The sequence below is a fragment of the Trichoderma asperellum genome, chromosome 2, assembly GCF_020647865.1.
Source record: "Trichoderma asperellum chromosome 2, complete sequence".
In the NCBI taxonomy this organism is placed as follows: Eukaryota; Fungi; Ascomycota; class Sordariomycetes; order Hypocreales; family Hypocreaceae; genus Trichoderma; species Trichoderma asperellum.
In genome coordinates, this window is record NC_089416.1 from 2,890,888 (window position 1) to 2,902,713 (window position 11,826).

Below are 11,826 nucleotides of genomic sequence, written 5' to 3' on the forward strand. Positions count from 1 at the left end.
AATTAAAGTGCTAGGATCAATACCGGCATCCCGAGTCGCCTCCGGGGCGCTGTAGCAGCCCGTCCCATTGGCTGCGGCGGGTTGCTGAAGCCCGGTTTCAAGTACTGCAGGTGGCTTTTTGTCCCCTTCAGCGCAGTGGTGGCCCGATCTGAGAATCTAGCTTGGCAGCCTAGCATGTGATCGACACAAGCAGTCGCCCGACGAGCGATCCACCCAAGGTTCGCGTCTTTAGTCAGACGCAAAGACAGCGCCAAAAGTGCCTGTCAGCCCAGCAGCGCCTTTTTCCTCTTCTGGCCGATCTGTCGAAGGATTCTCTGTCTTTTATTCTTTCCGCCCGATGCTGACCGGGCTGCCTGGTTGGCTGCCACCTTGGCTATTTATTCGTATTGTCGACTCATCAGTCGACGGTTGAGTCATTCGTCGGTGAGGGGAAGATTCTGGGGGAGAGAAAATTAAACATAAAGAGGAGGGCATAGGAAGCTGTTGGCGTACAGACCGCTTTTAAGCCAGATTTCAGATTTCATCGCAAACCAGCAGACTCGGGCAGATATCATGGCCGTCTCATCGGGCAAACAGCTGCCCGCCGACCTGGAGTATGTGCAGTATGAACACCGGCTTGAAGGCCAGTACCTCCCAGCCATCCGGTCGCTCATCTCCAAAGATCTGAGTGAGCCATACAGCATCTACGTCTACCGGTACTTTCTCTACCAGTGGTCTCATCTATGCTTCATGGTAAGTCGCGTCTGTGAAGCCTCGCCTACGCATGCGGCAGCTGACCAAATGTGCATCAGGCCCTGGACCCCGAAGACGATTCACTCATCGGCGTCATTATCTGCAAGCTTGAAGTTCACTCATCTCACTCACCCCCAACCCGCCGTGGATACATTGCCATGCTGGCTGTGGCCTCACACTTCCGTGGGCGAGGGGTTGCCACCGCCCTGGTGAAAAAGGCAATCGAGGCCATGGTCAACCGCAATGCAGATGAGATTGTGCTGGAGACGGAAGAAACGAACACGCCTGCCATGAAGCTATACGAACAGCTTGGCTTCATACGATCGAAGAAGCTGCATCGGTACTATCTTAACGGGAACAGTGCTTATCGATTAGTCCTCCTCTTGAAAGCAGTAGACCCGGATCGAAGCCCCATCTACGATGAGAGTCAAATCACATAACGTGGGCTTGGGGTGCTATCATCGTGTCACGGTCTATCTGCTGAATCGCCGGCGGCATAAATAGATGAGGTATATTGGGCTGTTATAGAGACGCGGCATATGGGACGGCGTGATCTGGTATAGTGTGCGGTTTATGACGAGGCATCACTCAAAACTGGCGTTTTTTTTTTTTTTTTAGCATTTACGATACTAGGTATTTACCTTATAGCATACTGTATGTTTTTCCAATGATATTGACAGTTACTGATGGCCATTTCCCATTGCTTATACCCGTGCGTACGTAGCATCTTCTCTCAAACTTGTTAGCTAGCATACAACTTGCGCCAATATTTTTATCCGATCGATGTTATGCTTATGTTCGGCGCGGAAACACGTCAGTGGAGCTGTAAATTGAGGCCCTTACGCCCCAGGCATTGCCATGAGAGATGCCAATATATGTGAACGCATCTATGTTACAAGGTCAATTAGATCAGCCTCGCACCAGGTAATGTAGAGCAGAGAACTTGCCTGGTTTGTAGTAGATGGGACGGCCTCTAGATTCGACCAGTTTTAGCTCCCGGAGCTTTTGCAAGACACGCCCAACGTCGGCCTTGTCCCTAAAGTCTGCCGTGTATATACAAAGGAGACGATCTTTGCGAGGATCTTCCAATGGCGATCGCGGCGCAACCTTGGAAGCGATCCCAAGCTCGTTGTTTGCAGTAGCTTTTGCAACGATCTCCCACATTTCGTTTACCTCCGACACAGGGCAGAAGAGCAACCACTGAAAAATGTTACATGGTCAGTATGGAAGCTGCCATATTATGAACGAGCTGGCACATTAAGGGCATCAGTCGTACCTTGCCTGTTCGAACCTTGGCGAGGTGGGCCAAGTTTAGAATGTCATCGATAGCCTGCCTCTGCTCTTTTCTAATCTCCTTGTCCACAACGGCCTTTGCTTTTCCCGATCTCTGCATTCCTTCGATGAACTTGCTGACCAAATGAAGCCTCTCTAGGCCTCCTTGAGCGACTATCGCTGTCTTACTGCCATCCTCCTCTGGTGCCTCGTCCTCATTCCCTTTGGAGAACTGACCCTGGCTCTCCAGCTTGTGGACCCTTGGGATATAGGGGTTGCAAATAAAAATCCATGGTACCTCTGGCGTCTGATCAGTCGTTGATGGTGGCAGCCGTGAGAGGAAATGATCTATCGTCTCCGTGAGTTGCCAGGCGTAGGGAATCCCGGAATACGGGTTGTGTAAGTGAGAAGCCTCCTCGATGAAATCCGCCTGTAGTAGAGGCCGGCCCGGATGCAGCCGTTGCTGCTGAGCCCAGTCATCCACGTCAAAATCTGCTACCCGCTGTAAGAGATGTGATGTGGTTTCATCATCGCCTAAGGCTTGTGGTCAGAATATTCACATGTTGTATATTTTCATGAAGCGAGGTCGGAGACACCAACCATAAAAATCGGATTCATCAGTATCCATGGCGGCGTTGAGCTACCCGCGCCGTAGTTTAGCTGGCACCCGGCACCGCCGCCACAGCAAATCGAGGCCCTATCCGCCACTAGGCGTGGCTAATGCTGGTATGCAGTCCAAAAATATTAGAGCTGGCACGAGAAAAACAATGAGCCGGTCGCGTTGTTGCCAGCGTGTGCGTGTCGCCCAGAGTAGGGTACCCAAGGTACAGGTACCAGAGCTTGTAGGTGGCTGGCGACGCTATCAAAGGTCAAGATACGATGTCAAGACGATGGCAGCTTAACCAGAAAAACAAGTGAACAGGGCGAAGAACGGCTGGGGGAGAAGAGACGAAAGATGAAAACCTTGACGCGGGGATCGTTTGCTATATGTGATATTGTAATCCCTCCCTCCATGCTAAACGCTTGCTGATGGTTTACAACGAGCCTCCCCTGCCACCTCAGTCCCCAGTTAATGCTGCGCGGGCTGGCGGGAAGCCATCCGATAAGCTCCACCGCACGCCACAAGCTGCTGGAAGCCTTTTTATGCCATGCAACTTTGCCTGCGAATTTCATTTTTCTAGGCTCCCAAAGGCGACCTGAAGGCGAATGACGTACATGTATTCAGCTTGAGCCATTACTATTTCCCGCTCTTCTGCTATTTCCTTATCTCTCACACTAGCGGATCAGCTGCTAGGCATGGAGGAATTAACTCCCATCACCTCACTGCGGTCACTGATACTGGATCTGCCGCCGAGTTGTGCTGAGTTTTGCCCGGCGCATCCCGAGTATTTGGTTGTGGGCACGTACAATTTGCAAAAGGACGATAATGCTGAGGCTGCAGCATCGGAGGATCAAGAGGAGGGTAACGCTCGGGCAGCTCCCAAGCCCCAGAGCCGGAATGGCAGCCTTGTCGTTCTCAAGACCGAAGGCGACGACATGTAAGGCTGCAAATATGACATGTCTGCCCAGGACAGTTATGAGATTGCCGGCCCACTAACTGCTGATGGGGAAAATAGATCGATAGTGCAGACCGTCATGCAGCCCTCTGCTCTGCTAGACCTTCGTTTCTACCAAAACGTCCCAGAATTTCACAATATCTTGGCGGTGGTATCGAGTACTGGAACCCTTGCCATGTTCAAGTTCGACCCTCTTGCAGATGCCAGCGCACCATTGCAGCATCTTGCCACCAGCAGATGTGATGACCTGGATGACGATGTCCTCTTTCTGCAATGCAATTGGCACCCAGTTGCCAACAGGGTCCTCGGGGTCACCACCTCCACCGGCCTGGCAAGACTGTTACTGCTAGATGACGAGTGGAAAATTGCCAAATCAGCTGATGTGGACATTGAGAACTCTCTTGAAGCTTGGTGCATAGCTTTCTCTCCAGCAGATGCTACCTCAACTGCGACAAACCAGCCAATCTCAGTCTATTGCGGGGGAGACGACTCCACGCTTCGATATACGACTTGTCACTGGGAGGGCAGTGAAGAAAACGATCCATCATCAATCCTAAATGTGCCGTTTGGGCCCATAACAATAAAGGGGCAGCATGATGCAGGAGTAACTGCAATTCTGCCTCTACCGCTAGCAACCCAGGATCATGCTAGATTAGTTGTCACTGGTAGCTACGATGACCATCTCCGGGTCTTTGCCATTCATGATCTTCATGAATCATATGGCTTAAAGCGTGTGCAGCTGCTGACAGACGCAAATCTTGGAGGCGGTGTGTGGAGACTAAAGCTGATCGATATCCAGACCGTGGGAGGTTCGACGAGGATTCGGATCCTGGCCTCTTGCATGTACGCTGGGGCTAGGCTTGCCGAGATCGTGACGGACAACAGCGGCCAGAGCTGGGCCTGCGTAGTCTTGGCCCGGTTCGAGGAGCATAAAAGTATGAATTATGCCTCGGACATTTCAAGCTTGTATCCCACGGCGGACGGGAGGATACGCATTGTCTCGACCAGCTTCTATGATAAGCTGCTCTGCATGTGGGATTATGAGCCACGACGATAATATGAGACGAGAATGAATTGCGGGCGATCCAACATTATTGTGATACTAGATGATAAATCCTTACTTGGCTCAACCAACAGGTAAGTGGGCGATTTGCCGCATTGGGCCTGTGATTAAATAATAGTAGCACCATCTTCGGCCTCCTTCTAGAAGACAGGGAGAAGCCAAGGAAGCTAGACATCAGTTTCGGTTAAATCAACCAGCGTCCGGCGCGGGGTGCATTCGGCAGAGGTGCTACTACTTTGCTGATCAGCCAGACATGGTCCGGAGGAATAAGCCAGATGGATATCGACCGCTGCATCGCGCACTGCACGCCCCTCCACTGGGCTGCAGCGGTTCCACTGGGGACAAAATACAGTGGTGCTAGCACAGGCTCCACCGTTGCCTGGCGCGCGTATTCCGCACCCGCGATTGTATCCATTGCTTGCTCTCAGCCTTGCAGCACTGTGGTACCGCAGCCGCATACCTTGTAGAGACAAAGATCGAGGCTGACGAGGCCTTGCTGCCGTAGCGAATTGGCGCCGAGTGACACCGTTAGTGATTCGCAGAGGCTCGAGGCTCCATCAACCGCCAGCTCCGGCCTAGAGACGAGGTTGAGGTCCCCTGAAAAGCCACCTCCCTTAGGTACCTGCCCAAGCCCAAGAAGGCCAGAGCTTCAACAGTACCTGTAGTTGCTTGCAACCGACGCGGCGTGATCCTCACTCAGTCTTTCTGCCTGCTGACCGCCTTCGCTGTTTGCCCATTGACGCAGCCTCTCGCCAATCTGTCAATTCCTCTGCCTTTTCCTTCTTCATGCATGGCAGCAGTTGAGTCATATCCGCACACCTCAGTCCTGGCGAGTCGAGCCCCGCTAGCCTGTTGCTGCCGAAAAGCTGTCACCCCCAAATACCCGGACGCAATATTTTAAACCCCTGCTCTTTTTATTTTTAGTGAACGGCAGCCAACCTCGATGATCGTGCCCAAGCCGACCGACTTCTGACTTTACAACTCGAGGCTGTTTCGTGGGACACAGCATCTCCGTCTTGCGCCGCGTGCAGCCGCGACAGAAACCGTCCATCCTGCAGCGTTCCTGCTCGCCACTGCGGCTGATTATCAATCATGGCTACCAACGGCGGAGACGCGAGAAACGGCGGAGATGCAGATGTGCTCGCCAAGATTCACCTGGCGCTCGAGGTGGTTCATAGCCCGCTCTCGACCAATGACGCGCGTAGGGAAGCCCAATCCTTCCTCGAGGAAGTCAAGGACATCCCCGAAGCTCCTTTCCAGGGCTACCAGCTAGCATCCGACAAGACCCAATCGCCCGTTGTTCGCCATTATGCCCTGTCGCTTCTCGAGCACGCTATACGATATCGATGGGCTACCTATACCGAAGAGCAAGCCCAGACACTCCGAAACTGGGTGCTGGAGCTCAGCCAGGCCGTTTCGAAGGAGGACCCGTCATACTTGAGAAACAAAACGGCCCAGCTTTGGGTGGAAGTGGCTAAGAGAAGCTGGGGCTCCGAGTGGACAGACATGGACGATATGCTTGTTGGGCTATGGAAGATTCCCAACTCAGCCGTCCACAAGGAGCTCGTCATGTCTATTCTAGAATCTCTCTCAGACGAGGTTTTCTCCGGAGATGACCCTGTTGTTGCGATGAGAGAAGGTGTCTTAAGCAAAGCGTGTGTCGAGATCTTCACTCCCACTGCGGTTCTGGTTGAGGCTTTCCCCAACCGCCAGCCCGGCCCAGACGTTCGGTGTGGTCACGAGGGCTGGCTCGCCCGTCTCTCAGAGTTCCTAGGCATGTGCTTCGGCTCTGACACTCAGAATGATGAAATCAAGACATGTATTGTAAAGGGATTCTCAGCTCTCCTATCGCTCCTGGCCTGGGCTATTCCAAAAGCCATCTCATCTGCTCGTTGTGTGGACATCTTGACAGCCGGCCTAGCATCCCAATCAATTGAAATTCAAAAGGTAACCCTATGATACCACTAAGGCGGTTTTTCCTCTGCTTCATGCTAACAAGTCCTCCGCATAGGTTGCTGTAGATGCCCTGCACATGCTGTATATGCGAACCAGCTTCACAGATGATGAATTCAGGGAGATCGTTGCTCCCATGTATACCAGCGCGTCCATTCAACTCTTCAAAGACCTCATTGAACGGTCAGCCGTCGATGCAGACGATATCGACGAAGACAAATACCAGATCTTGAAGAAGCTATCTGAGGTATGCCCACAATATCACCCCCATACACATATTGGATCCCTTCCTTACAAGTAATTTGACAATAGATGCTATCGAGCTTGGGTGATTACTTTGAGAGAAAGCATTCCCAGGTCCCTCACGATGCAAATCCTGCAGCTTTCTTGCAGCTTTTGCTCCAAGTCGTACAGAATCAAAGCCTCATGGTCTCAATCCCGGTCTTAGTAACTTGGACGAAGCTCCTTGCGAACAAGCTCATTGGCCCAAGCGATCTTGTTACACCTATGATTGGACCTCTCCTTGAGGTCTGCAGCTCCAGACTAGTGCGATATGAAAATCTTCCTCATGACACCTCCAATCCAACGTTTATCTTCCTAATGGAGGATACCGATACCATTCCCGAGCGTCACGCCTTTCTGGGCAATTATCGCCGCTATAGCTCACAGATTGTAGAAGCTATTGTACAGCTCAAGCTCGTCGATGCAGTATCCTATATTCTAGGACAGACTGAGCAAGTTTTGCAGCATTTATACGATGGACAGCCTCCGTTCAACAGTAAGAATTAGCATTAACTACCATCATTTTTCCGATTGAAATGAGAAGCTAACACGGTCAGAGCAAAATTATTTCAAGCACTCGATGCCTGTCTTACAGGTAGATTCTAATTTTACGTTGATTGAAGCGTCATTAAAAGGTTACGCCAAGTGGAAAAGGGCACACTCACACAACAACGTACGTAATATACTCGCTTCTGGTTTATATGGCTATGCTAACTTGACTTGCTTTTCTGTTTTGGTAGCAACAACAAATCGCCGAGCTTGAATCCAGTCTCGAGGGTTGGTGTACAAGACTTCTTGATATGAGCTTTGAGGTATGCCCTTTGCTTACAGACATGTACTTTGTAACTCCTTTCTTGAAAGCTAACATCTAGGTGCTCTACAGGATCCTCTTATTCGAAAGCGAACTCTCCAGTTGCTGGTCTATTTCTCAACAAATGCTCTTAATAAGAACGCGAATTTTATGCTCAAGGTGCTAGAGCATATCATTCTTACATGGCCAGTTTTAGAACCAGAATACCGCGCGTACAACGACGCCATTAAAGACTTTCAAGTCGAAAGCATGCTCGAGTTGCATCGCCTTGCTGTCGGAATGCCCGACCACCTCTTGGTAAGGTTTCCTTTTCCACCGAAAAAAAAAAAAAAAAAAAAAAAAAAATACCTACGGAAGCGCTAACTATGGCCGATCGCCAGGGGGTTTACGACCAAATCGAGGCCCGTGTGAATGAAATGATGTCTACCGGAAAGTTAGATGATAGACGAACCCTTGCTTACAAAAGCTTTTTGTTCTTAATTATGTAAGTCGCAGCATGGGGTTTCTAAGGATTTCACGCGGGCTCTAATCCGGATTACAGACATCGAGCGAAAAACATCGACACTCCAACCAAAGTCCAGAAACTGCGAGAGTTTGTAGAGCCTGTCAAAGCGCAATGGCAAGAAGAGAACATCAAATCTGCCGTGAAGTCGTATTCTGGCTTCTGCGAACTTCTTGCGCTAGACAAGGCTCAAGCCTACCTAGCCAGCCGCCAGGCGCACAAAATTCAAGACTGGGGCTCGTGTGAGCTTGATGCAGAGGGACTGGCGCTTCAGAACGAGTTGGAAGAGCGACTCAAGGTATGGAGGAAACTCACAATCCCCTTACAGCCTTTTACTTGGCCTATAATAATATTCGCTAACACAACACAAAAGCAACTGCCTCTCCGTTCGATGAAAACCCTCCTGGCCCTGTCTGTAGATAGGGTTGAGAAATCATCTACCCCATACCAAGCTTCATGCGAAATCTGGAAAGAGGGATTTCCCAACATCCTAGCAGACCTACTACGTCTCTTAAGGTTTGTCGTAGCACTGACTAAGCTTCCACGGTTTTGGTTTTCTGACCTGATTATAGCTATGCCCACGCATCACATAACCCACATAACTGGACAGGCTTCCCAGACGATATGCGCAACATAGTAGACAAAGTTCTAAGCGATCGATTTTGGCAGGCTGGTATTTCAGAAGGAAGTAAAGATGACTTCTATGCCAGAGTGTTTGACAAGAAGAACACGATAGAAGGTCTTGCCTCAACGATTCGGGGGTCGGTGCGATTTGTTCGTGAAACGTCGTATGGAGTTCTTTACTGTATGAGTAAGCTTCATGCACAATTTTACGGATTCAGCGGACTCGCTGCTCCCTTGTCTGAGGCTTTCTTTTCAGACTCCATTTGGCTATCTACTCACCAGCAAAGCAACTTACTGGGCCTGGTTAGGCACCTGGTTGACGATTGTCCGGTTGACTGCCGTGAAAACTTCTTACCTGAGCTTTTATCCTCGTGTTTCCGGCAAATGGACACGAAGATCAACTCAGAGTGGGCAAAGCTTGAACAGCAGCAGACTGTGTCAGTAGACGGCGACGCTGAGCTCAAAGAGGAGATGAAATCCGAGAGTATCCTCCGTCAAGTAACATACACTGCTGTAGTGATGGTAGCAGACTTTTTAGATCCGACCAAACCAAGTAAGATGACCCCTTTTCTACTCTTCAGCTCTGCTCATTTACTCACCTTTTTTCTGTTTAGATTCTCCGACTTTGGAGTCACAGACGCAGAACCCGGATGCCCAGAACGACTCTGGGGCGGCATATCCATCTCTTCGAAAGTTTTGCTTGACCCATCAGCAAATAATTGAACCGCTCTTGCTTTTCTGCATGCATGGAATTCGGATGCGGGACATTAGATGTTGTGGAATGCTGCTGCGGCTTTTCATATCATTAGTACCAGAATTTGGCGCGGCATCATCTAAGAGGAGCCAGGCACAACAAGCTGCCGACGGACATGGGGCCAGTATACCCGCCGACTCATCTCCTATCCCTACAGAGATTGCTTCGGCTGTTCGGGAGTACATATCATCGGATGTGATGAGAGCATGTATCACGTCATTCCATGAACCATACTTTGTGGATGTCCAGAAGGAGTTGGCGGCACTCATTGCGGCAATCGTAGTTTACTACAGCCCAATTACATCGACGCCCACAGATGTCCTTTTGGCGCTGCCAAACGTGAATCGCGGAGAGCTAGAGCGTCTAAACGCATATGTGGCCAAGCCGGGATCGCACACGCGGCAGCAGAGGGCAATCGTCCTGGAGTTTTTGAAAGACCTCAAGGGAGTGAGCGTCTCAGAGATGGGAAAGCTAAACAAGAGCGCCGGCTTCGACGGTTCAAGCCACTCCAAGCGTCCAACTCGTAGCAAGATGGCTCAGGGATTCATGACGAGCGCTCCAGCAACATCCGATACTGCGAACCGCAAAAGAGGAGATGCAGCGGGAGATAGAGCCACACCTGATGGCTTAGAAGGCATTTCTAATCTGTTTGAGAGTTAAAAAAGAAAAAAAGTGGAGGGAGATGCAATAAAAAATTCTTCGAATCGTGTTTTGGATTGATGAAGCGCTGACAGAGTCGGCCTTTAGGATTACATGGTGACAATGGGGCGCAACGGGAGTTTACTTTTTCCCCTGTTGTCGTATACTGTTCTTATTTCTTCTAAATTTAGCTTCTTTCTTCTAGATAGGGTGGTGCAAGAGCCGCGAGAGAGATACGAGGGGGGAAAAAAAGGAAACGAAAAAATATGGAGAGGGCATCTGCCGAGTAATGGAGATTTGCTGTGGAAGTTCGGAGCAGTTACACCAAAGTACGTCATGTAAGAGGTTGTTTGTTACGGGGGATTTACTTGACATTCGGACAAGATGATTATTCTGTCCTGGGGAGCCACAAGCATAGGGAAGATATAGGTAAATAGTTAGGTAGAGCATTGAAAGGAGGAGAACTCATCGTAACTGCTAATGCCAACAGTGGCAGCAGTGGCTATCTGATATACCACAGCGGACATCAACGCCCTTCTCTATCCATCTTTCTCTCTCAGTCTTTCGCTGGCACTGCAGGCTATGACACACCCAGGACCAGAGGACCATGTACGTATATGGCTTGGCATCTCCCCTGACTAGTACATGTCACAATATGTTCCGAAGACGACGATGCTTCGTGGTTGGGCCTCTGTTTCTTTTCCGTGTGGTTGGTTATTGTGTGTAAGTCAGCAACTGTTTGATCTTCTGCGAATCCTAGCAGTATTGAATCAATCACAAAGGATGTATAGTTTCGGGGGTCCGGCTGACGGGTTCAAGTACGTGGTGTATTTAATAGGAGCTGCCCATCTAGAAGCTAGAAATGTCAGCATCATATCCCATCTGTGGTGAAACACACATAACGGAGCAGAGGTGATGTATAGCTAAACTCGACAGCATATGGTTAAAGGAGAGCATTACAAAGCGGTTGAAAGAGAGAATCACAAAGCAATCTGCTGGCTTCCATTGCATACTCGCCCAATACCCGGGTACGACGTTTGCGACGAGGGGGCTGAGGAGGGTCACACATGCACAGGCTGTGCTCCGTCTCGCTTCGCGTGTTTTGGCCTACCGGCGCGGAGAGCCGTTCGGCAACGGGCAGGCAGGGTTTTGCTTGGGCAATGGGCTTGAGAAGGGCTGGAAGGTTGTCCGTGAGAGCTGCGAGCAACTACAGGTTTATACCAAGTACTAGGTAGATAAATGTATTATACTACTAAGGTACTTACTCTACCAATTGTATCGTATCATCCATCGAGGTACAAACACCACTTGTTATATGATACGGATGGTATGAGATCAGATTATGACAGGTTGGCATGCTGCCTACCTAGGTACCTAGATTGATATAGCACCAAATATATGCACCATCATATCCTCAGCCGTACCTACTGCCAATTTCACAAGATGCCTGCTCTGCCTCTGTTCAGGGTTTTCTGTTTCCGGGGAGATTCGGAAGCTCTGGCGCGGCGGGGAGCATGCCACCGATTGTGGATGGATGCACCAACGTACAGATTTGGTAGTGCGTATCATTGCTAGCATCATCCATCGCCATCGTCATCATTATCAGCCGTCGCGGCTGTTGGTTGCTGTTGCGCCTCT

The 11,826-nt window shown here is 50.1% G+C and overlaps 4 protein-coding genes across 5 annotated transcripts; 3 read left to right on the forward strand and 1 right to left on the reverse strand.

Annotated features, from left to right (window-relative positions):
- The first annotated feature begins 256 nt into the window (after window positions 1–256).
- On the forward strand, window positions 257–1,450 carry TrAFT101_003277 (uncharacterized protein). Its single transcript, XM_024899399.2, has 2 exons — window positions 257–732; window positions 792–1,450. Exons 1-2 carry the CDS (start codon window positions 553–555, stop codon window positions 1,170–1,172), a joined length of 561 nt encoding a protein of 186 aa, XP_024764410.1. The 5' UTR covers window positions 257–552; the 3' UTR covers window positions 1,173–1,450.
- A 74-nt stretch (window positions 1,451–1,524) lies between these two features.
- Window positions 1,525–2,632, reverse strand: TrAFT101_003278 (uncharacterized protein; the record flags this gene model as incomplete). The annotated part of the gene is made up of 4 exons (XM_024909549.1): window positions 1,525–1,619; window positions 1,680–1,932; window positions 2,009–2,538; window positions 2,605–2,632. 4 exons carry the CDS (start codon window positions 2,630–2,632, stop codon window positions 1,525–1,527), a joined length of 906 nt encoding a protein of 301 aa, XP_024764411.1.
- Window positions 2,633–2,896: 264 nt separating this feature from the next.
- Window positions 2,897–4,786, forward strand: TrAFT101_003279 (uncharacterized protein). Of its 2 annotated transcripts, XM_066126837.1 has the most exons (2): window positions 2,897–3,542; window positions 3,621–4,786. In XM_066126837.1, the coding sequence occupies exons 1-2, from the start codon at window positions 3,301–3,303 to the stop codon at window positions 4,615–4,617; spliced, it is 1,239 nt and encodes a 412-aa protein (XP_065982944.1). In that variant the 5' UTR covers window positions 2,897–3,300; the 3' UTR covers window positions 4,618–4,786. The 2 variants fall into 2 exon arrangements, with proteins under 2 accessions (XP_065982944.1, XP_024764413.2); XM_024907695.2 differs by having other exon boundaries at window positions 2,897–4,786.
- Window positions 4,787–5,077: 291 nt separating this feature from the next.
- TrAFT101_003280 (uncharacterized protein) lies at window positions 5,078–11,173 on the forward strand. Its single transcript, XM_024906204.2, has 11 exons — window positions 5,078–6,570; window positions 6,635–6,823; window positions 6,889–7,354; window positions 7,416–7,531; window positions 7,599–7,670; window positions 7,742–7,966; window positions 8,050–8,153; window positions 8,211–8,469; window positions 8,545–8,687; window positions 8,744–9,348; window positions 9,410–11,173. Exons 1-11 carry the CDS (start codon window positions 5,716–5,718, stop codon window positions 10,207–10,209), a joined length of 3,834 nt encoding a protein of 1,277 aa, XP_024764414.1. The 5' UTR covers window positions 5,078–5,715; the 3' UTR covers window positions 10,210–11,173.
- Window positions 11,174–11,826: the final 653 nt, after the last annotated feature.

Excerpts from the sequence above, each read along its gene's own strand:
- TrAFT101_003277 (XM_024899399.2), top strand. The coding sequence starts at position 553 with ATGGCCGTCTCATCGGGCAAACAGCTGCCCGCCGACCTGGAGTATGTG. Across the intron at positions 733-791 it reads GGTCTCATCTATGCTTCATG|GCCCTGGACCCCGAAGACGA; the intron begins GTAAGTCGCGTC and ends AATGTGCATCAG.
- TrAFT101_003280 (XM_024906204.2), top strand. The coding sequence starts at position 5,716 with ATGGCTACCAACGGCGGAGACGCGAGAAACGGCGGAGATGCAGATGTG. Across the intron at positions 8,470-8,544 it reads AGTTGGAAGAGCGACTCAAG|CAACTGCCTCTCCGTTCGAT; the intron begins GTATGGAGGAAA and ends ACAACACAAAAG. Across the intron at positions 9,349-9,409 it reads TTTAGATCCGACCAAACCAA|ATTCTCCGACTTTGGAGTCA; the intron begins GTAAGATGACCC and ends TTTTCTGTTTAG.
- TrAFT101_003279 (XM_066126837.1), top strand. The coding sequence starts at position 3,301 with ATGGAGGAATTAACTCCCATCACCTCACTGCGGTCACTGATACTGGAT. Across the intron at positions 3,543-3,620 it reads AAGACCGAAGGCGACGACAT|ATCGATAGTGCAGACCGTCA; the intron begins GTAAGGCTGCAA and ends TGGGGAAAATAG.